This window comes from Anomalospiza imberbis, chromosome 10, assembly GCF_031753505.1.
Source record: "Anomalospiza imberbis isolate Cuckoo-Finch-1a 21T00152 chromosome 10, ASM3175350v1, whole genome shotgun sequence".
In the NCBI taxonomy this organism is placed as follows: domain Eukaryota; kingdom Metazoa; phylum Chordata; class Aves; order Passeriformes; family Viduidae; genus Anomalospiza; species Anomalospiza imberbis.
This window is the reverse complement of record NC_089690.1, coordinates 3,670,073-3,694,346: the sequence shown is the minus strand read 5'-3', so window position 1 is coordinate 3,694,346 and position 24,274 is coordinate 3,670,073. Positions and strand designations below refer to the sequence as shown.

At 43.8% G+C, this 24,274-nt stretch overlaps 1 protein-coding gene across 7 annotated transcripts in view; it reads right to left on the bottom strand.

Moving 5' to 3' along the window:
* LOC137479725 (multiple epidermal growth factor-like domains protein 6) overlaps positions 1–24,274 on the bottom strand; it is a 192,082-nt gene that overhangs the window by 62,785 nt on the left and 105,023 nt on the right. For 6 of the 7 annotated variants that reach the window (XR_011002469.1, XR_011002470.1, XM_068200235.1 and 3 more), the window contains 2 exons: positions 7,766–7,888; positions 1,778–1,903 (listed from right to left, as the gene is read on the bottom strand). Coding sequence is in view for 5 of the 7 variants with exons in the window: in XM_068200235.1 (XP_068056336.1) it covers positions 1,778–1,903; positions 7,766–7,888 (249 nt within the window). In the remaining 2 variants the exon portion in view is untranslated. The remainder of the gene's footprint in view (positions 1–1,777; positions 1,904–7,765; positions 7,889–24,274) is intronic. The other variant, XM_068200234.1, reaches the window with a different exon arrangement.

Here is a 24,274-nt window from a genome sequence, read left to right as displayed (position 1 = left end):
AAGAGCAAAACTGCCAGGCTGGAGTGTTTCTCTAAGGCTTTGCAGGGCTGTGGGTGCAGTATTAACTCCCAAAGAGTCCACAGGGATGAATCCACACCTCCATGGCACCTACACTTGCTGTGGCAAACACTCTCGTGACACTGTGGTTTCTCCATCCAAACCACGACTCCAGCAGCCAAGCTTTGGTTGGAAAATGAAAAAATCGGCCAGACTCACCTCCTCCCACCTCTTCTACTTAAAATATCTCTGAACTGACAACCCAAATGCATTCATGACCACTTCACCCTCATTTGTTCCTGTAAAAACCTTGTCCAAGGGCTTACCTAGCACTTTTCTCTCCCAAGCATTCATTCACTCAGGTATTTATGGGGGGGCAAAGCATCCTACTCAGTCCTCATTTTGCAAGCTGAGCTTGCAAAGGCAGATCCTCCTTCCCCCGGGCACAACTGCCCTCCTGGGGAGGGCTGCACTTATTTATTTTGGTTCAAACACCCTGGAGTGAGCAGGCACCCAGGTAATGGGTGCCCACCTGCAGACAAGGCTGATCCTGCCCCTCTCCAGAATTCAATAACTACAGGCTGGTGACCAACCACTGCCTTTGGTGAGTGGCTAACTCTCTTCAGCCCCACCATGCGAGGGGGTGAACAGTAAAAACCTCCCCTTTTTAGGGGGTCCCAGCTGAGACAGAGCATGGGAGTGGTGCATGGGAGCTTGAACTGTGCTGTGAGCACTCCAGGAGAACTTCCACCCCACTGGGCATCACTCAGACCTCTCTGACCCAACCACTGTCCCACCACTCCATAAAACCCACCCCAAAGTCCTCTGTAGGCTCTGCACAAACACATCTCGAGATGTTTGGAAAAAGGGTGGGGAACAGCAGAGGAAGCTCTCTGACACCCCCTTCTCCCTAGACCTCCCCTTTTCTGGCTCTTTCCCATAATCTCAGGGAAAAAACGTGAGAGACGGAGAGGCCAGCAGGCTGTGGGTGCTCCCTGAGGTGCAGCTCCCACTAAGGGCAGCATTTGGGGAGGCCCAAAAACAAAGGGGAAGGGTTCTCTGCACCCAGCAGGAGCTGGGAGCCATCTGAACAGCAGGATTTACTTACACTTCATCCACAGCGTATAAAATCTCCAAGCAGAAGAGGAGCCATATGGAAACGGTTTTGTGACAGGAATTTCAGCTCAATAAATCCATAAATTTGGCCTTATCTTTCTCTGGCATGTTCAAGAGGGTGTGTGCGTGTGCTTGTGTTGGGGAATGGGGGGGGTTGCCTTCAAAACTGATGAATATGTTAAGATATACAAGAAAAGAAAAGCAACAATCAAACCCAAAGGTAGCATTGCTGTTCTGCTTCAGAGAGTGCTTAGAAACCTGAAGGGGAGGATGAATGAATCAGCCTGTGATAAGCCAAAAGGAGATAAAGAGAAGACTTTTTGTAGAATAAAACATGTAATGCAGGCCAACTCTATATACAGCTTGATGAGCAATAAAATGTTAGAATTAAATCACGATTAAGTTCCTAACCTATGTCATCACCATCATTGTGCAAGGAACAGCCAGGGATCTTGGAGGCCAAAATCTTGTTCAAAGCTGTGTTTCAAAGTGAACTTCACACCTCAAACATGTGTTATTTTAAAATACTGTTAATAAGCAATTCCTAAAGCTGCTTTTGGCACGCAGTGGGAAATAGGAATGAACACAGTGACCCAAAACACCATCCCGGGGTCTTTTAAATTGCCTCTACTGGGTGTCTTCAGGCAGGTAGCACAGGACTCACCTTCACAGGATTTGGCATCTGTCTTCAGCTGGTAGCCTGGCTGGCACTGGCACTTGTAGTGGTCCTCACTGAGCTGAACACAGTCCTGCTCACAGCCCCCGTTGTTCATGCTGCAGGAATTGACAGCTGGAGCCAAGGAAGCAGTGAAGGAATGCACGTCAACAACCTGGGAGAACTTATTTCCTATTTTAAATACATAAATGACAGCAAAAGCAGGCAAACCTGGCTGAACAGCTTTCAGAAATGCACCCGTCCCCTCCCCTGAGTGACTGCCCTCCCTTGTGCTCACGGAGCCTGGCTGACACAGTGTCCCACACCAGTGAAATCCTGATTCCAGGGAGAGGCAGGTGAGATCTAAGGGCTGTAATGCTGACTGAAGCACAGCACCCTTTGATCTGACAGCACCAAAGCACTGCCAATCCACCGAGGCAAGGAGGGGAAAAAAGAACAGCCCTGCTGGCACTTGCCCATTGATTATCTTTTTCTCTCCTTGCTTTCATTGATTAAAAATAGTAATTGTCTTTCAGGCTGATTTCCTCAGCCTCATAAATTTAAAAAAAAAAAAAATCAAATAACAGAAGCCACAAGCTCTGCAGAACAGACTCACACAGCAAACCACAGGAACAGAGGGTCCTCTGTACATCTTTAAAGATGCTGCTTCTTTCACCCAAGCAAATTAATATTCTTTTTTGTTCAACACATATCCCTGGCCTCTGGAGAAACATTTCTCCCCCTGACAAAGCATGTTAACACACACCCACACCTATTCACACGCTGCATGTAAAAATAAGAGTGATGGTTTGATCCTGCTATTGTGCTGTGCTGACGGGAGTGTGTGCGCGTGGCTGCATCGAGATGGATTTCCACAGCAGGGATGTAGTATGGAGAGATTTAAATGAGATATTAGGAAGAAATTCTTGACTCTGAGGGTGGAGAGGCCCTGGCACAGGTTGCCCAGAGAAGTTGTGGCTGACCCATCCCTGGAAGTGTCCAAGGCCGGGTTGGATGGGGCTTGGAACAACCTGGGGTAGTGGAGGAGGTTAAGGGTGTTTTAAGGTCCCTTCCAACCCAAACCACTCTGGGTTTCTCTGTTCTCTATGAGCAGCTGGAAAGATGATTTGGTCCTTCATGGAATGCACCAAACTCTGAACCCAATGAAGCCAGCAAACAGCTTTAATATTTATTTTTTTCATATTCATTTTAGCAATATTCTAATTTCTTCATTTATCTGTAACAGACATTAGTAAATGCTAGTCTCAAAACCCGCTGCGGGATTCGTTTCACCCTATGCCACCAATTAGCAAACACTGAGTTTGTGCAGTCACGTATGTGTTAAAAAGGTGAAAAGAAAAGCAAATTTCTACATTCTCCTGGCTGCACACACAGCAGGAGGCAGGAGGCACCTCAGTGCCCAGAAAGCCAACCCTGGCTTCTGATCTCCACCTGTGCCCACGAGCCTTCTGCCCTGTCACAGACAGAACCTGAAAGCAGCTCCTGTCTGCACAGGAGACAGCAGTCCCCATACACTCTGAGCTTCCAGCTCCCTGCACATTTGTATCCAAAGACCTGTTTTTCAGCAAGAATATTCAAATAAGATGAAAACATTTCAGAAGACGAAAAACATCTTAAATCCAAGTGACAGAATATACATGTCGGCTTTTAAAAGTGCCATTTTCTCCCTCTGCTTCTGGGCACGAGCCAATTTGGATGCAAAGGGAGATGAGCAGCAGCCTGTCATGATGAGGGTTCGGGAGGATCTGAAAGTGGGAGGGGACAGGTGTGAAATCCTGTGCTGGAGGGACCCTGCATCCCAATTTGGTGTGGCTGTGCCCGCAGCCGGGGAGCCAGCGGTTGCTCTGGAGCAGCCAGGGCAGGTTTGTCACGGCTGCTGCTGAGGCACCAGGCTGGATCTGTGAGAGGAGGTGCCAGACTGAAGGAGAAGAGCCTGCAGGGACAGGACAGGATGGATTGTGCTCGTGGCTGCCAGGTGCCAGCAGCATGTCTGAGCAGGGAGAGACTTGGCACCTCATGGGTCTGACTCCATCTGTCACTAAGGGCCTGTGGCTGGAGGGCTGAGCACCTCCACAGGCAGAAATACGCCTGACATTCACTTTCTAAGATTTACTCCTGGAATTTGGTAGAAACCCAGCACTGATGTGGATTCCAGACAGGCTGGGGATGATGCCAAGAGAGGGAGGGGGCATCTGGGAAGGGGGACAGTGGTGGGAGACACCAGGTGAGAAACACAAGGATCATAGAATCACAGAATGGTTTTGGTTCATCTTAAAGATCATCTCATTCCAGCCCCTGCCATGGGCAGGGACACCTTCCACCATCCCAGGTTGCTCTAAGCCCTGTCCAGCTTGGCCTTGGGCACTTCCAGGGATCCAGGGGCAGCCACAGCTTCTCTGGGCACCGTGTGCCAGGGCTCAGCACCGTCACAGGGAACAATTCCTTCCCAATATCCCATCTAACCCTGCTTTCTGTCAAGTCAAAGCCTTTCTGCCTTGTCCTGTCACAGTATGTCCTTGTAAGAACTCCCTCTCCAGCTCTCTTGTAGTGCCCCGATCTCATAACAGTTAAGAAATACACATTTCTCAACCCATTATTTTTTATAATAAAGGTGGTATTTTTACAAAAAGCTGGGTCTGAAGCCATAGTTAGACACATGCATAGCAACCATGGGGTTAGAACATACAATCTCTTCCAACCTATGTTTTCCATCACTTTAAATCCAACCTTGGCAGTGACAAGAAATGCAACTTCACACATACAGGGCTTATATTTACGTTGGGAAACCCAGATTATAGAGTTGTAGAGGAATTTTCTTTGTTAGTTTCTCAATATATAAGAGCCTTAGTGTGCTAAAATCTCCATAAAAAACCGGCATCTCTACAGCTTCTCCACATAAAGCAGACATCAAAGGTAACAGCTGGCACCAAAGATGAATCAGGGTCTAATGGCTGTGCCCTGTTTTCTCTTCTAGGAGTTCAAACAGGAATAAATTCCACCGAAATCAATGAATCTACAACAATCCAAACCCACAGCCTGATACTACAATAAACATGCTCTTTCTGAGTTTCAGCTTTCCAGATACCAGCTGCTTAAACTCCAGTGAAGTCAAATTCATTGCATTAACATAATCAAGGCATTACAAACAAAACAAACAAAAAGTTGGACAGAGTTGCAGTGAATATTTGGTCTGGCATGTGTATTTATAAATTAATTCAATGCTGAGCAAAATTTGTAGGACCAAAAAGCTGAAGGAAGAAAGGGAGCATTGAAAGAGATGGGATTTTATCATGGCACGAAGCACTGGATAACATCACAGGATTCAGGAATTAAGTAGTTTACTTTCACACACTGGTCATCACTGAACAAGGCAACCCACTCTGGAGATTTTTGGGTCTGAGCAGAGAATGGGCAGAGTACTCTGCCTTAAAGCATGAGCAGAAGTTTCCAATGAGAGCAGGAAGAATGACAAAAGCAGATCTCTCTCCACGTATTTTAAGGCTCACACTGGCAGAGGAGGGATGGACCACCAGCAACTAGTCAGGATCCCAAACACCCTGTGACGAGGTGGCAGGAGTACCAGATTTACTGGAAAACTTGGGACAGAAGTTCAGTAATATTCCATGAATCACATGAGGAAGTATCTTATCCCAGCTTTTGAGTCCTCAGATGTAGGCTGAATATCTTTTAAGATGATAGATCTACTTCCTCATGTATGGGAGATTTCCAAGCCATCCGGGCTGCAAAATCTGCTTCTCCTCAAATGATTTTGGCACTTTTGTTCCCACAAACACAGGACTGCCAAAATGGAAAAGGAGGATGTGGAAAGAATGAACGCAACAGCAATCTGGGCTGGGCTCCTCTGAAAAGCCTGTCTAGAGGGACTCTTGTTTCTTATTTCTGCAGCTGAGATAATCACCTTCCACAAACAGCTCAGTGCCAGAATGTGGTCCCTTTTCATTCTCAGCATGCAAGAGAGATCCTTACATCCTCTGAAGCATCCATGGAAGAAATACCACTGCTAATCCAAGCCTGTTTGAAATGCTGGATGTTCTGCTTAGCTGCACTAGGTCAGAGGAGAGGGGCATTACTGGTTTGCTTCTCATCAGATGAGTGATGAAAGCTGGATGTACAACCCGGTGCTGCACAAGGGGCAAACTCTCCATCCCCAACAAGCAGCTACTGCCCAAATCCTGATCCTAGGCACTCCTGATTTATATGAAATGCTTCTCCCTGTCCTCATCAATTAGTAACTGTCTTGTTCTCCAGTGTATGAGAGCTTATTATATCCATTTGTTTTGGTGCCTTGTCTAAACAGCTGGAACAGGACTCAGTATTTTCCCTCAGTATCGTGTACATCCATTATCATGATACCAGAGCTCTCTGAAACTCCTGCCTCCCATCTTAGGACTTTTGTTTCTCCTTGATAATTTCTGAGATACTGAAAACAAAGCTGATCACTGTATGAAGTATTTTGAACAACTTCTTGAGAATATTTAGATTTATGAAATGAAAACTTGTTCTCTGGTATTGTTCACAGCTTGGACAAAGCTAAACTGAGCTTTCTGACTATTTGAGGCAAGAAGAAAAACTAATTATTCTGTGTCCACAGAAAACTTTACATATTACATGAGTAAATTAATTTAATTGCCATTACATCTACTTTTTGCCTTTATCACACAGTTCTCTTTCTCTTTTTCCCCCCAAGGTGCCTTTAGTCCCCTTTTGGTATAAAAATCCCTCTCCACCAGAAATGAGACTATTCAGAGGGAGTAATGCAGCTCAAACAACACATCTTTCACTTCTGGGTCTTCCCTGGTCAGATCAGATCTGAACAAGATTAATTTCTTTTTTAATTCACAGAAAACCACAATGGTTTCTAGTTAACTATGAACCACTCTGTTTTTACATTATTTTTTTCCCTCTCACTATACTATTTCCTTGTCCAGCCCTTCACCAACTAAGATAATCAAGAATAGACTTAGACTTCATCACATTTTTAATTGCAGTTAATTACCAAAACACTGAAAGTCTCTGTATGTGATAAACCCTAAAAAAAACCTAAAAGGGTAAGTTTTAAAATAAGAAAAGCCATTATTCCCACAGCTTGAGCACTGGTACCTCCTGTGTCCTGGTTGTATCCGTGAATGTATTGCAGTGATAATACCAGGAATGACTGATGACACCTCTGGCTGAAGTTAAGCACAACCAAGGGACTTTGTGCAGGAACTGAGACAACGCCCAAACTGTGAGTGAACTTATTCTGCAGATGTGGTCTGACTGTACTTGTCTGTTCTTCCCATATTACCTTAAACCAGGTTTAAAAATTTAAACAAAAGGTGCCCTTTTCTTCTTCCCAGATGACAGAACATTTTAATCCTTTCTGCAGAATTCAAAAGTGTGACTTTTGTACTGATTTAAATGCAACACAAGAACTGTGTATTTCATATCATTGTTTTTGACAACACACAGAATCAACTCAGGTATGCCTTGTTTCAGGCTTTAGGGTCCAACCTAAGAAACACAGGGTTTATTTCTAATGGCAGAGCTGCTAATCCCCTCCACATAAACAGGCAATGTGTCATGGCTGAGCTCCATGGTGCTCTCATTGACATGAGCACACCCTGTAAATCACAATCATTTACCCTGGAAACAACCTCTAAAATCACCAAGTCCCAGGGCAGTGCTGGGATGTGCCACAAAGAAAAAGCACTCAGAATTAAAAAAATGTCATCTGAAATGAACACCCCCTAAGCTCTTTAATGCCTCCTGCAAAAGAATTTTCACCAACATGAGATAGCATCAAAAAAAAAAACCCAAAACAAAATAAAGAGTAAGTCTGGCAACACCTGAATCCTCACAGGCTGCTTGAACCAGAATGGGTAACAATATTTAGTGGAAACTCAGATTGGAAGAGTCTAGAAGCCTTTGCAGTTAGAGCAAAGCCAGTGCTGAAGGATGTGAGGGGTTCCTTACCGAGGCAGGTGCGCCCGTCGGCGTGGAGCCGAAATCCCGGCCGGCACTGGCACTGGAAGGAGCCCTGGGTGTTGACACAGCCCTGCTGGCAGCCTCCGTTCAGCACCTCACACTCATCCACGTCTGCAGAAGGAAAGGACACGGTGAGGAAGGGTTACAAGAGAGCCCAGCACAGACAGACCCTGGTTCTCCTGCAGGGCTCATCCAAAACGCAGCCAGGGTGCTCGGGCTGGGTCGTTGTTTACTACTTCATTTTGGCAGCAAAGAAAAGTGGAATTTTATGGTATTTTTCCAAGTTCCTGCAGGCACTGCCTCTGTAGTCTGTGCTTCTAAAGTCCTCGTTAATTAGAGTGATCTGTGACATGGCTCTTTCACTGAGGCCAAGAGAAAAATATAGGGCAAGAATTAGGGTTAGATAACACATCTGAGCCTGGAGGAACTGCTGGTCAAACCTTTGGCTTTTATAAATCTTGCTCTACGAAGATTTCCTCTTGCATCAGGCTTTTAATCCTATTTGTTCTTGGGGGTACAAGCAGGTACAACTGACATGAATGGCAAACAGACACATTCTCCATCACCATTACATTTTCAACCATGGAAAGCACAGAGGAAATTTTAGAAGAGTGAGGATTTGTGCTACATTTTCTGTGTCCCTTGCCATACAAGCATAGAATCACAGAATGGTTTGGGCTGGATGGGACCCTACATCTCCTCTCATTCCAGCCCCCTGGCCATGTGCAGGGACACCTTCCACTAGACCAGGTTGCTCCAAGCTTCATCCAGCCTTGGGCACTTCCAGAGAACGGGGGAAAAACTTTCTCCTTTGCTCTTCCTTGTGTTCACCTAAACTTTCCATAGCATCTTCTCAGATGACCTCCCAGAAAAAGGATGTGAGCTCCTGCTGATACCTTTTCCAAAGCTAAGTAGGCATCATTCCATATTTCAGGGGATTTTGGAGGATTACATTTGGTCAAATGAAGGGGGAAACAAGCATTAAACCAGCTTGAGAACATTGCTGTAAAGTTCCAGCTGAAAATGATGGACAATGATGGACAAAGATCAAGAAGAGTTTAAGTAAAAAGGTGAAGGTCTAAGACAGAATCATAAAACTGAATTTCCAGAAGTACCACATAAGCAGTTTTTGCACCTCTTCAGCAATGTTGGTTACTGTAAATAGCATTTGATTGACATGTTGACACCATTACCTTAAAAACCAACACAGGGGTCATTGGAAATAAGGGTCAATTAGTCCATTCCCTGAAAAAAAATTCACCTGGCAGATACTTGCCTAGATTTTGTCTGTCCTTTCCTTAGCAGTCCCCAGGGACAGCAACTCCACCTCCCACCATCTCCCCCAGGGGCGATGCTTGTCCCAAATTATCCAAATGCCAGAGATATTTTCTTCCCCAAGTCAAGCCTCCCTCCTGCAACAGACATCACTAAAGAACCCCCCTTTCAACACTGAAGCCTCCTGCAGATTTAATTGCTCTTTAGACCATGTTCTGAAATTATCTAATGGAAGGCAAGTCCACAACTGCTCCTGTGGGGAAAGCAAGTCCACAGTGAAGGAATTTCCCCCCCTATTGCACTTGAGGAACAAGGGGTCTGGCTTTCATATCTTTGCTGTGGTTGTATCTGTTTTGCATTTAACTTTCATGGTTGACATATTTTTTAATGCTTTTATGTTTATACCATTTTAGAAAATCTAATCAAAATTAACTGAAAGAGGAAGTTTTAAAGAAGACTTGGAAATGCACAACATCCCGCTCCTGAGGAAATGTATTTATGAAGCTCAATTTTAATACTTCACATGTGAATTTCCCTCACCTAAAATGAAGTCCTGGTGTTGACTGGTGTTTAAATTCAGACCATTTGCTAACATGCACCACTTTTTGATCCTTCTGCTGTATTTGTTGTTTTATTAGACTGTATACTACATACATGTCCTACTGCCTGGAGACATCTGGAATATGCTTTTTTTTTAAACAGAAATTTTGCCTTTTAAAATGTAAACAGTAAACAGAACATGTTATTCACCTTGTTGAATTCCATACTGCTAAGAACCAGACTGCTGAAAAATGCCAGGATGAAATCAAACCCAGGAAACCCTTTCTATGGAGTGTCAGAAAAATAAAATAAGCAAAAAGACCCAGAAAAATAGAACAAGGAAGCAGCTGAACCACACAGTACACCATGATCTAGTATTTATACCTCAATAAACTCAAACACTGGGAGCTTCAATATTTTAATTTTATAGGCTACGATCAGCTGGAGAATTTCTCTCATATACCAAACACAGTTTTAAGTTCAGATATTGGCACTTACAAAAGAGAAAAAAATATTCCAGCTAATAAAAACAAGCTGGGAGTTAGTGATATTTGTTAGTCTCCATTTGCAGATTTAAAGGAGTGACTTGGTTTATGGGGGAGCTCTGCACCCAGCAGCACTTCCCTCGTGCTGGCACATCCCAGAGGGCCATAAAGCAGTGATAGTGCTGAAAGGCAACACAATTCAAGGCAAAATAAAAGATCCTAAACCACTTGTGCACATGAGCTAGAGCCAGGCCCAGCCTGAGCCTCCCTGCAGCAAGCGGAGGCGAGACCCAGGAGCTGAAAATGCAGCTCCACGACGCCACATCCACAGCAAATCTGATGACAGATGATCCCTTCCAGCCCCAGACTTCCTCTGCAAGATCAATATTTTAAGGATTATATGGTGAAAGATTCCTTCACATCCGGCAGATAAAATCAAGAGAAATGCAAGGCGCAGTCGCCTTTCCTCGTCTCCTCCATCTAAAGGCCAGGAAACAGCTTCGCCCCCAGTTACAGCAGAAAAATTCCCTAATTATTTTGTCTGGGGAGCAGTCTGCAAAGCAGACACTGATCTAAATGCCTGAACTGCATTTGGAAGTTTTAAAAGCCTGAACTATTTGGACTTTCACGTTGAAATTGCTGTACTAGTAAAGGACACACGTAGCAGCAAAGCAACAGCTTCTGCTGTTGTAGGTACACAAGTGGTGACTTTTTCTTTCCTGCTTGGGAATCGCTATATAAAGATGAAATTATTCTAGAATAGCAGATCTATAAAAAATATTTAAAAGCTTTCTTGAAATATAAAGCCCTTCCACTGCAATTCTAGACCATCACAGGATTATGGAAGATTGTATCTGTATCTTTGATTAAATTTGGATTAGTTTCCAGTGTACATCAAACTGGAACAGCTTCCTGCTCGAATTTCTATAGTTACATCCCAGGGTGCTTATCTGAATAACCTGAATTTCAAGCCACTTATGGCTTGCTTATCACAAGTCAGACTGTGATGAAAGCAACTGCATCCCCACAAGACAGAGGGAGAGCAATTCCTGGAGACAAGAAGGAAAATGAGAGCTGAGTGCTGTCCGCAGGTTGTCTTGCCAAGGAGATTACTCTGCTGGGTGAACGAAGCAGAGGTGGTGTGTGGATATTCTCCTTCTCCCCTTCAGAACATTTCAGAGATGCTCTCCAGGGGGATTCCCCACTTCTGTACCTTCCTGTGTCCTTGTTTATTCACCTTTCATTAGGAATTACCTAATACTCAGTTATACAAACCAAAGTCTGTGTGTTCCCAAGATGTAAAACATTTTAACCACATCTTCTTTAGCTTTTCATGCTCCTGAGGGCTGTGCACTTGGACTGACCCTTCCTCCATCCCAACACCTCAAGTTCCAAACACAATAAAAGAGGATGTGATGTACAAGTGCCCAACCCACTGCCAGCACCGTGCCCTTTCCAAGAGCAGATCCTACAGGTGGAGTTCCAGGTTGTGAGATCCTCCACACCCCTGACTGATGGCCCTGCCAGTCACCAAGGAGGCTGAGCCCTAATTGATTTGATTAACCACATTGATAAAAGTCCATTTACCCTGCCCAAAACATGTTTCAGTGCAGAGCTGTGTGGCTGCTTGTTTGGAATTCAGGATCGTCACATTGGCAGCTTTTTCATATCATTATTAAAATGCTCAGGAACAGCTATGATCAATCAGTTCCTCAAAAATACACAGAGAGCAGTAATAAACATGGATAATTAGTAAACCTGCAATCATGTTTCTTAAAAAGGAAGAAAGAAAGCAAGATCCTGCCAGATCAATTCTCTACTAACAGAAAGCTTTGCTTAGACCACTAAGAAACGCAAACAAGATACAGAACTGAACTCCAAAATAAAAGAAAAACAGGATAACCAGCCTCCATTTTGAGAATCCTGAACGGAGGAGAGATGATGTGCCAAAGGTATCCCAGGGATGGTATTCTCACCGAGGAGGACACTGCCAAAAGCTCCACATGACACAAGGTGACAGCAAGGTTTGCCTCTCAAGGAGCTTCCCCCAGCCAGTGGCATTTCTTGAGGGCAACATATGAACAGGTTTTCCCTCCCTTGGCTATTAAAATTTGCAGATACAGAACTGTTCAGAGTCAGTACTTTCTGAGAGATAAGCAGATAAAAAACTTCCTAGTGCCCAGGCACTGATGGAGAAAGAAACCAGAACTGGACAGTACCAACCTCACCAGAATATGGTGGTTTTCCATATGGATGGAAAGATTTCTGTCCAGCTGGGAGCTGATGTGAGAACCCATTCTGGATCCTTGCTGGCACCTGCACACAGGGACCCAAACCCCCACCACACCATCTGTGGATCTGGCCCAAACGACTTTCACAAAAGCATAATTACACTCTTTTTATTAAATGCCTAAGAAATACTACATAAAACAGGAATGAATGACACACAAATGTTTCCTCCTTCCAGCCACCACAATCCCCCAGCTTGCTGCAGAAAGGATGAGACCAGCAGAAGCAGGGAAACACAAACCCCTACTTGTATTTACTTAGGGAATGGCTTATGCTGATGGTTTCAAGGTCAGATTATAATTAAAAATAATTACAATGATTATTTACTTTAAAAATCTGGACCAGGAAGAAGAAACATGGTCTAGTCTTTGCAGCATTATCTTAAAATTCACTAAAATCAGGGTTTGACCCCTCTTTACTCAGGGAGCTCTGTGGACCACTGGTCCCCACAAAATATTGCGAGGATCAGCCAGGAATGATGGTGACAGAGAAAGAGGGAAGACTGGATCTTAAGTAAAGTACTACAACAAAAAACCTTAAGGGGCTCTATTTAAAATTATCACAAGTGGATAAACTGTTCAACTCCAACACAGATTTGGAAATAAGTTCCAACAATCTGGCTCACCCCTCCCTTGCCCCAACCAGCTCCCCCAGACTCTTCAGCTGCAGATCATTTTGTACATCTGATAAGAAAACTCTGATTGTTTGCTATTTAATGTGATATTTTAAATCAACAAAGCTGCATGACAGTGCTTTGCCTTCTGTTATTTGTAACTACACTGTTACTACTCTCTTTTCTATATTCCAAAGGCTGTTTAAACCTCACAAAAGTTATGAAGTGAAAATATCATATGGTCTTTCCCCACTAATTACATGGTGGATCTTACACATTATTTAGTGTGTTTTTCAATTAAATAATTTAGGTACTCATGGGAAGGAAAGGAAACAGGCTTGGTTCCCAGACATTCTTAAGCTGATCACAAAAGTCAGAAATTATTCCATAAAGTAAAACTTAAAACAAGCCCCTGTTATTGTTGCAAGTCTGTAAATTTATAACAGATTCAACTCACAGCTTCCTTTAAATCACAGAACTGCTCAAGTCTCAAGCTCAGAAATGTCCAAAATTTGACAACCAGTGTGAATCCCCTCACAAATGCATTCGCTACAGAGCATGACATAATTTGCTCTTGCAGAAGAAGTTTTGAAAAGGATCTCTCCTCTTTTACTAAAACTAAAATGATTTTCTGGGTCTGAAACTTTGATTGGAGGGAGTTTGAAACTCCTGTTGCTATAAAAATATTTGGCCATCTTTTCCACAGTGAAAGAAGTTTTACATTGGTATTGACTCTAGGAAGGAAAATACAAGTTTGAAGTCTGGTCCAAAACAAAGCCTAAAATTAAACAAAATTAAAAAAAAGAAATCAGTTCATATTAATAAAAAATGTATTTCTTTTTCACTGAACCAAACTGAGCAGCAAAGATTGAGAAGAGCAGTTTTGGGTGGCTGGGAATTTTTGAACAGCAAAACTCCTGGTCTGGGGCTTTTCTTTTAGTGCCCCACAAAACACCACAAATATGCTACAAGCTCCTTTGAGTGGTTTCCTAGAACCTGGTGTTAAAACACCTCCACAAAACAGCTTTCAGCATAGATAAATGTGCTCCTGCAGAGCCAGCTGGGTCATTTTGAACTGCTAGTGCTCCCAGGCTTTTATTTTTGCTTCTCAGCTATTTGTTCTGCCCTTTGCTGGTCCCTGCCATGGATTAGATGAGCAACCATTGTCTGCTCCAGCTCCGAGCCAGCCAGGTCAGCCCCGACCGCTCGCTGCAGCTTCCTCACGTTCCTCACCCCCAGGTGTCCCAGGCAAGGCTGCTCCAACAGGATTAACTCATGCAATGGCTCCAGCAAACCAAAAGGAGCACCTCATGGCTGGTAAGAGACTGGTTAAAAGGCAAGGTTAATGATTCCTCACCCAATTTAGCCCCTGCAAACTGATTTCACAACAGAGGAGGACCCTTGTTGGAGCAGCCAGTTTTCTACTACATTTCTTCACCTAGGATTAAGGACAAAGCAACTTCTACCAGCAGCCATTCTGCAGGCAGAGAAAGAGGCTTTACAAGTGATCTGATTGTTTACCTGCCCTTGAAAATGGGGAAGGGAAGGTAAATAATGGCATTTTATCACCACAGCATTTTGTACCAGGTTCAGTGCCTGTCAGTCCATCCTCCAGACCTCCCTGGAGATTTGGTCCATTGTGGAGAGGCATCTTATGCCCTACAGCTGGTACCTTGCCCTACACCTCAGATGCTTTCCCAGGTGGTTTTAAGGACTTCCAGCTGTGCCTAGGCCAGGTTTCACTTCTCTCCTTCTGGCTTCTCTCTCTCTACACAGGAAACACCAAAGGATGGAAGCCACAGTGCTGTGAAACGCTGAACAGCAGAGTCATCAATGGGACCTTGTGTTAGGTAATAAATATTTATGTCCAAATCTAAAGAGAGATGCATCTCCTGATGCCTGTTTTCAAGGGAAAATGACAGAGGCATCTCCAAGGTATGGCATTTTTGATAGATCCATGCAGCAGGAATGGCAGGAGCTGCCCCACAACCTGCTTTTGGGGAGAAGACTTCTGTGAGCACTGCAAGGGACAATCCACCCCATCAAGTCTGAGAGACCTGGATTTCATTTCCTGGTCTCTCACTGGTCAGTAAAGAGATGAATAAATGATCATGAGATACCACACAACCCTGTTAGTGAGGACCATGGGTGACTGGAAAGAACAACATTGACCTGACACAGATCCTGGTAATTTGAATTCATGGAATTTGAACTTGGTATGGCAGAGCCTCCTCTCCTTTCCCTTTCCCTTTCCTTTCTTTCCCCTTTCTTTTCCTTCCTCCCCTTCCTTCCTCCCTTCAATATTCCTTTCAAGGAAAGACTGGCAGCCACTTAAAGTGGTGACTTGCTGCTCCCAATGCCTGGACCCTGCCACCACAGTTCATTTCTCAGCTGTCCCCCGGGAGCTCTCCTGGACAGAGTGATGAGAAAAGAGAAAATTGGCCAATATTTGTACTGCCCATTTCTGCTTACTCTCCATGCCTGACATGCCACTCTCTCATGAGATATTTAACAGTGGTTTAGCTCAATAAACATCCAAAAGCCCCCTCATCCACAGCTCTAAATGCAAACCATATGCTGCAGATGAAAAACCCTGAAGATTATAATTAGAACTGTCCATTCAATTTAAACAAAGTCAAGAATGAAAACTATTTCAAATTCAATAAACAGGCCATTTCAAAGTGTAGACACTGTGGAGGACAAGCTTAACAACTTAATTGACAGGTAAAGCTTCATTTCTAATCCTCATTTTGATATCATCTGTAGCCTCAGGAGTCAAAACACATCAGTGCTCAGTGCTCAAAATATGCAGAGAAAATGAAAATGTCAGCTGAATGAAAAAAAAGGAGAAGCATCTGTTTGATAGCTGTGTAAGCCTGTGATATGTAAACTGCTTTGGAGTCAAGCAGCCCTAATTAGAGTTTCAAGGAATTCTTCATTAAATATACAGACAGACATATATATATATATATATATATATATATATATATATAAAATGTATATATACACACACATACACACACACTTTAAGCAATTATTGAAACCAGACAATTTGCAAGAAAACCAGGTTATAGAATTAAAGGAATGAACATGACAATTTCACAGACAGACCTCAGACAACACTGTGATGTTTTCACAGCCATGTAGAAATACATTTTTCCATCTTTTCACAAAGCAGTTCTGTATGTTTTTCTCCACTTTAAGTATTTAAAATAAAAAAAGGATGATCCTTTTTGGATCTTGGTGTAGTACACAGCATCTCAGCAAAGAAAAGCCAAAAAGGAAGAGTTGATAGGGTTACCAGCCCCCACAGTGGGGTTGGACTAATAGATATTTTGGCAACTGCACCCCCTTGACGGCTCCAACTCCCATCAACAACCCACATAGATGGACACAAAGTCTCAGTGAAGAACTGTGCCAGGATAAGTGAATGACCACTTGAGATAACAAGGGAGTACAAGATGAAGAATGACAAACCAGACAAAAGGGTAACTTGGGCTCCTAAATAAACCAAACCCAGCTTCACCAATGTCACTGCTTCCAACAGAAAAGAGGTAAATGTACTGGCTGTAAACAGGGAAGTTGGGAGGGAATGTTTTAAAGACAAATATCAAAATTTGAGGTGATTTCTGCTTAGGAGAAAGACTTTGAGATCACCAGTATCAGCAGCTACTGCAACGCTCCTGCAAGATTTTCTGATGTGGGGCAGAACAGCAGAGAGAATATTTGTTACGGGTCTATCAATTTTTAAATACAGCTCCTCGGCACAACCCGGTTGGGCCCTGCTGTGAGGTGGGAGGGTGGCAAAGGAGGAGAGGATCTCTACAAGGAGCTGCACTTAATAAGTGACAGCATGATACAGCCCAAACTCCTTGTGTGGACTCCGTTCTGAGCTGTATTAAGGAGGTTTGTATGTTGGGCCATCAGCATCTTCTCTCGGCAGGATATGGCAGTTTGCAAGAGTAGCTGTGGAATAAAAAGAGAAATGCCTGATGTGATGAGAACACCTGGATTTTGCTAGCAGCAATATTAATGCACACTTGCTGAGATCCGTGTCTCTGCTTACAGCAGAATGCAGAGAAATGTGTTTTCCACACACAGCGGGTAAAACATGCGCAAGAAAATTATAATCATGCAAACACCTTCATAATGTGGTGTTTCCAGCTTACAGTACATGGGCTGTGATGGCTGGAAATACAGATGTGATTTGTGACAGGAGGGCACAGGCACCATTCAGCCACCAAGCTCCACCTCTGCCACTCCAAAGCTGAGACCACAGCACAACCTCCTGTCCCTCTGTCACAGCTGGCTCCTGGCTTTGCTCTGTTCGTGGGGTGCCTCTTCAGGTGCCACCACAAGCATTGATCCCCCACTGGAGCCATCCCAGCTCCAGGACAATCTAAGACATAAACTGCCAGGGAGCAAAGGACAGCATTTTACACAGGTTTTCTTGCTCTGCTTCCTTTAGGACATAAATCACACGTGACTCTGCAGAGATTCTAGAAGGAGAAGAGAGAAGTGACATGAACACATCCAAAACCTATCCATGCCAACTTCCAGGGCTGGATCCTAATCATCAATCACAGAATGGCTTGGGTGGGAAGGGGCCTTGAAGATCAACCAATTCTAATTCCCTTGCCATGGGCAGGGACACCTTCCACTAGCCCAGGCTGCTCCAAACCCCGTCCAACCTAACACCTTGAACTCTTCCAGGTATAGGCCATAAATTCTCCGGGAAACCTGTGTCAGTGCCTCACAATCCTCACAGGGAAGAATTTCTTGTCAGCATCTGATCTAAACCTGCCCTCTGTCAGTTTGAAGCCATTTCCCTCTCTCTTATCACTCCATGCTTTTGTTGAAAGTCCCTCTCCAGCTCTCTTGGAGCCCCTTTAGGCATTGGAAGAGGCTCTGAAGTCTCCCCAGACACTTCTCATCTCCAGGCTGAACCACCCCAACTCTCTCACCCTGTCTTTGTATGAATAATGCCACCAGGCATGGAAGAATTTACTTTCCTTCCTTTTTTCTTCCTCTTCCGAGATTAAAATTCACATCAAATGAACCAGTTGATTGCTCCAATTTTATTAGTTGTTTCTGAACTCCTTGGCTGACACTGAATCCCTTTTGGGACAGGAACTGTTCACAAGGTTCTCAGGTGGGCCTTTGACAGAGCCAGCATGCAACAACAGCAGGTTCACTTCAAGTTGTTCTTCTAATATATCCCAGCTAAAGCCCTCAGGTACTCCTGTAATTGAAGTTTGAGTAATCCAATATGATGTTGATCAAACTACTGATCTTTTAATAACGCAGTGTAGCTCTCCCAGCAGTTGCTATCTCGCTGACAGTCGTGTCTGGATCGCTTCCTTTGGGCCAAGGCTTTGAACAGAGAAGCTGACGGATTTCTGTTTGCTTTAGATTTTATCACAAATTGTTTTAAAGCTTTTTTGAGGTTGTATCAGATGGCTCATAAAATCCACAGGCATTTCAATTAAAAAAAAAAAAAAAAGGTAGTTCTATTAGGTGTCCAGGTGAAGAACAGTATTAAATGCTCCCAAAGAGGAACACAAACACCACTCAGGAGCTGTGCTCTTTCCCGTCCCCGTACCTGCCGTCAGTTCTTGTTTACACAGCCTGTAGGCAAAGCTACAGAAAAAGCTGTAGCCACCCTGCACAATACCCTTCTCTGAAAGGCAAATGTGCACATTTTTTCTCTCACAATTTCCATTTAAAGTACGAATTTAAGGTTTTTCTAAGCCTCGCCTCTCCACACAAGAATAATTCAGCTGCAATTTGCATTTTCGATGTGCTCGAAATGAACACCAAGATGACTCATGTGCTGTTTATAAGATGCCTGTATTTGCTGGCAAATACCTTGCTACAAACAAGCTATAATTTAAGTATTCAGAAGTCTTACTTCTGCATAAAATTACTACTAAGTGTAATTTTGGAGATCATGACCAGTGCTTCAATTTCAGGCTTGCAAAGCTCTTCCTACACAATGATTCTTAAAAGTACGAGTGGATTTTCTTCTCTGATAACAGCAATCATTGTATCTCTGTAATTGCAGAAAAGATTACCTGGCTTTTAATTCACATTAGTCAGCTCCAACAATACTGTGCTTCTTTCCTTTCCTTCAAAATAAACTAATTATTGTCAATCAGCCCACTGGAATGTTAACATTCTCTATAACCTGCCTTTCAGATGTAGTCATAAATCCAAAAAACTAGCTAATATAAACTAATCAGAGCTCTAGAAATACCTCAAAACATATTTGTGCTGCAGTCTATCATTTTTTGTCACATTATTTCCAAATAGTATCTTTCATCTGGACAATAACAGCCTTTTCATATCATTCTATAATGCTTTTCATCTAACTATTCATAGCTCCTCTGTTAATTAAAAGCATTAAGTCCCTGAGTAATATGGCAAACACCACAACATTTCTGAACTTTAAATGTTTCCACTATCAAAAGCTGATCAATACAGCTTTATGCATCAAGTGGTTTGGACAAAGAAAACTCTCCAGGGCAGTTTTTTTTGTTTTTTTTTTTTTTTGCCCAAGCCCAACTTTGTTGTGAGCACAAAGTCACAACTGCAATACCTGGAGTCACTCACGGAGGAACCACGGAGGGGGTGACAGCCGCTGTCCCCGCACATCCCACGACCTGAAGGACCCTCCTTCCCAAGGATGATGGCAAGTTGAGGTTCCTGCTCCATATTTGCTTCCAGCTGGTGGAGCTGGAGGAAGACAAGGTAGCTGGAAGGCTGGGGAAGCAATCCCTGTGCTGGGTCTATAATCAGCTGTGACGCACCGGGAGCCGCGAGCGCCATATGGCAGACGCCGTGGAGATGGGGCTCTGCGTGTGCTGCTACCTGTGACACCCAGAAACAAGCTTTCCCCTTCAGATCAGTGATCAATAATTCATCTGATAACTGGAATGCAAAGGGAGAATGTGCCAGTTTTCCCTGGGGTACGAGCAGTGCTGTATTTTTCAAGAGACGCTGCTGCCTTGGGACGCGGCACAAGTTGAGCTGCAGGGAATGTGTGACACGGTGACAAGCTGCACTACACCTAACCCTGTGGAATCCTGACAAAACCTGAAAATTAAACTGCCAGTTCCACGGTTTGTTTACACAAAGGGCTGTTATTCAAATGTTGCAGCTGAATTAGGCATTCAAAGGCAAAAATCTAGGCACCTAAAAAGAAGCTCTGTGGAGAAAAATAGGTTTACCAAGATTATCTGGAAATAATCATTGAATCCTTGAAATATAAGTCGTGCCAGTCTTCCCCAAATGTCAAGGGCTTTTGGGTAGGACTCCTTCAACCATTGCTTTGGAGCCTTGGATTAGGATAACAATACCCTTGACCCAGCTGGTGTGCATAAAACTTCTACTTAAAAAGTGACTGCGAACCGACTCAGCCTGTTCTTGGCTCCGATGGATGAAAACACGTATCCAGGATAAACGAGCTGAGCCTCCAATGGCAGCGTTCACTTTGGAGGGAGCTGTCATAACTGTGAGCCTGTGTACCCCGAGGGATGGCAGATGTGAGAATCTGGGTGGTTCAGCTCGCAGCCGCCTTTGTTCGGTGTGTGAGGGAGGAGCAGGGAGCCTTCAGCAACAGCCAGGCAGGAACTGGGAAGAAACTAAAGCAGAGCAATTGAAATTCAGCAATAAATCAATTATCAGAGCATCAGATGCTCTTCTCGACACAGAAATGCTCTGAACCAGGTGGGAAGTGTCTCTTCTGGCCTGAGCAGTGTGTTCCTTCCCTGACTGAAGAGAAACAGACACAAAATTTGGGATTTGCTGAGTTTAGTATTCGGTGTATTTTAACAAGATCGAGAAGGTTTGTGTACCTGGGTGGTTCTTGCTGGGGAGGGCTCACAGAAAGCGGAGCCACTGCCCAGACCAAGCCACTGCCAGCCTGGAATGAGCCCCCAAAATTCAGCTCAGGCTCCTGCCTGCCCAGGCTTGCCAGGAATCAGCACTCAGGTAATTCATTTAAAAAGTCCAATAAGCTGAAGTCAGTGTTACCCTTACTACGACCATGTTGTCATTTTTGCTACTTATTTGGAAGTCTTTTTTTGCTGTAGAACTACCAGGAATAGACAAATGCAGACAGATGACACAATTTGCCTGGGAGAGTGTAACAGCTCCACGCAGCTATTGATCCCAGGCGGATCCACCACAGCATGGGAGAGCACGAGGGAGGTCAGAGGAACAACCTCCAGCCATCATTTCTTCTCAGAGAAATGCTTGAAATTGAGAATTCCAAAAGAATGACTTGGGAGTAGAAATAATATTAGATTCCCCATCAAGTTTGCAAATGTAAAACATCTCCAGCAGTTTCTGCCCGGAGCTTCTCCGCAGCCATGCACAAAAATCACACAGTCCTCCTGCCTAAATCCAGCAGTCTCCAGAAAACCACAGAAGTCTGAGTGCACAATGCCAAACAGTGTTTATAATGCACAATTAATCCTTAATCTCACTTAATAGAGTTCACTCTATAAGAGAAGTAGGGGAACTCTTTTGGGTTTTTTTTATTACCAACTGGGATCTGAAATCAAAAGCAGTTATTAAGCTTTTTACTCATGACTAAAAATAATGATTTGACAGGTAGGAGCTATCATAATTAATACTTAAATGTAAAAACAGATATTGCTTCTTGTTGAATTCACTTTAAATGTAAGATATTTACCAGCATTCTGGATGTACAAACTAATGGAGAAGAAAATGTTTACTCTCCACCCCCTTGGCAGATTACTGTAAGTTTTTTTATACTTTGAAACATAAAAACTTGAAATTATCTGACTTAGCTCTAAAACCCCAAGCTGGAGTCCCAGGGCCTGAGAGCCACTAAAAACAGGTTTGGAAAAACCAGAAATTAGGCTTTACCTTCTCTCCCCTCATAAGTCTTTTTCTTCTGTCTATTCTTTTCCTCTTTTTTAGAATTGCTGTAAAACTCCAATACCCTGAAATGCCTCAGTTATCAAGATGGTTCACCCAGGGTCTGATAAGGTGATGAGGTGGAGTTGTCCATTCCCCTCACTCTAGGAGGCAAACATTAGGTGGACAGAATAATTCAGTCACAAATACTTAGATAAATGTGAAACAATTCCTGCAACTGGATTTATTTCTTTGTCTCAAGACCAGGTCTTAAAATAGAGGACGATGAAGAGGGTTGGGTGGCTTCACCTCATCTAAGGGTGCCTTCATTTGAGTGCTCTAAGATTTGAGTTCAGCTGGTCTGGTACTTGCTGCATCTGGAATAAGAACTGGTACTGCTTGATATTTGTTAAATATATTCTCCTTGTTCTCCTTCTGCTGAAGTGTTCCTGGCAATAAGCACCTCAGTGTCACGGCCTGCCAACAATGTGTGTTGAATCAAATGCAACTGTTAGAGTTAAGATCATGAAAAACCATCCTGAATCCTTCCAGTAGACTAATTTCTCCTGTTCTAATAAAAATTAAATAAATATAATTAAAAATGCCTTGGCATTTCCCTCCAAGTTCATGGTATTCTGTCCTTCAGTTTTTTATCACAGGACATGGCAGACACCTGTACATTGATTTGGTGGGCAGGGAAAACGGCCCAAATGCAGATTAGCATTTGTTCTCTTCAATAAAACCAGAATTAGACAAGAGTAAGTTGTGTTTCAGACCTTATTAACTTAATAAATGCTGTCACCATATTAATAAACACTTTCTTGCTCTCAGACATGTCCCTCAGTACTCCTTTTAGCCCACCATTAACTCTTCCAAGGCAACAAACAGTGTTTGGAGAGTCTCCCCCTGCCCTGGGACCAGGCTCCAGCAGTGACCTCCACTTCTGGGGTAACCAGTGGTGGCCCTGGCACAGTCACACTCTGGCTCTGGAGGCAGCTGCTCCCAAATTTCCCCTGGCAAAGGTCAGGAAAGCTGCCAGAGCTCCGAGGTTTGACCGGAACCCCCAGGGATGGGGTACAGCCATTGCAACATCACTCTAATCAACCAAACAGGAGCTTCTTTTCATCAACAGTTAATCACAGGACTTCACTTGTCTCTAAGCTCCTGCAGTTGCCTTGACAGATGAGAGCACAATAATATAAATAAGAAATGACAGTTTACCAAAGAAGGTTAACATAAGGCCATGACCTTTTTCTACTTGACTTCTGCAGCTTATTCATGTGTGAAAACACGCTTTTGTAGCTGTAACTTCAGCATCCCTTACAGATCTGGACTTGTGCCAACAACTGAGCTTTAAAATTACCATTTAAAATACCATTTTAAATGGTATTTATGTTCAGAAAATACCATTTCTGCATTTTGCGATGCTCGAGTAGAACTGCTTCGCATCAGAATAAAATATGAAATGAGGATATCTCTGCATTTCACAGCCTATCTCGCTGACACAGTGGTACCGCTGCTCCACAAACAAGGAGGCGTTGGGCACACACCCATTTCCTCTCCCTTCCTCAGACCAGGTCACACCTTTGTGAGCAAACCCACGCACAGCCCCTGCCCAGGCTGCCCCAGGAACAGCACACGGATGCACAGGGCACAGCATCAGCCTGACAGTCCTACACTGGTAAATGTCAAATATTAATTTGTCACATTATTTGTGCAGTGATTTAAAGCCAAATCCTGTCTCATCATTCATTTCCATCAGGCGCACGAGGAGCGGGAGGGAAGCAGGAGCTTTCTGTCACAATCTGAAATGCCTGCGCCAGGAGCTGCCAGGAAATATTTCTCTGTCAGAGAAGCAAACCGAAGCTCTGAGCATGAAGGCTGGAGAGTGAAAGCTGCAGTACAACATGGAGATAATTAGTTTTGAAAGGCTAATCAGGTCACTGCTCTGGCTGGCATTTCTGTGGAGATGCACAGGCCTCCAGCTCACCGCATCTTGCCTCTCCATACGAGAATCCCTCACCGAAGTGAAGTAAGACCTTACAAACCACATAACTCTGAATGACACTTCCTGCCATGAGAGCCCCCCGAGAGCCAGAAAAGATCCCTGCAAATAGCCAGGAAATATCCCTACAGCCCTTGGAATGAGGATAGACCCCACAGCACGGGTCTGTGCTGCTCAATCCCCTTCCCCATGTGGGACCAGCCAGACACAGAATCACTCAAGAAAGGAGGTTTAATCAAAGCTGATGGCAGTAACTATTTTAAGATTATCCCACCTATTTTGTGCTGCTGTCTTGTGCATATTCATGGAGCCTTGTGTCTTGCACACACCTTTGACACCCTAGAAGGTGGATATGTTGAGCATTGTCAGCTCGCTCAAGCTGTGAAATTAGGCCTTTGGGTCTC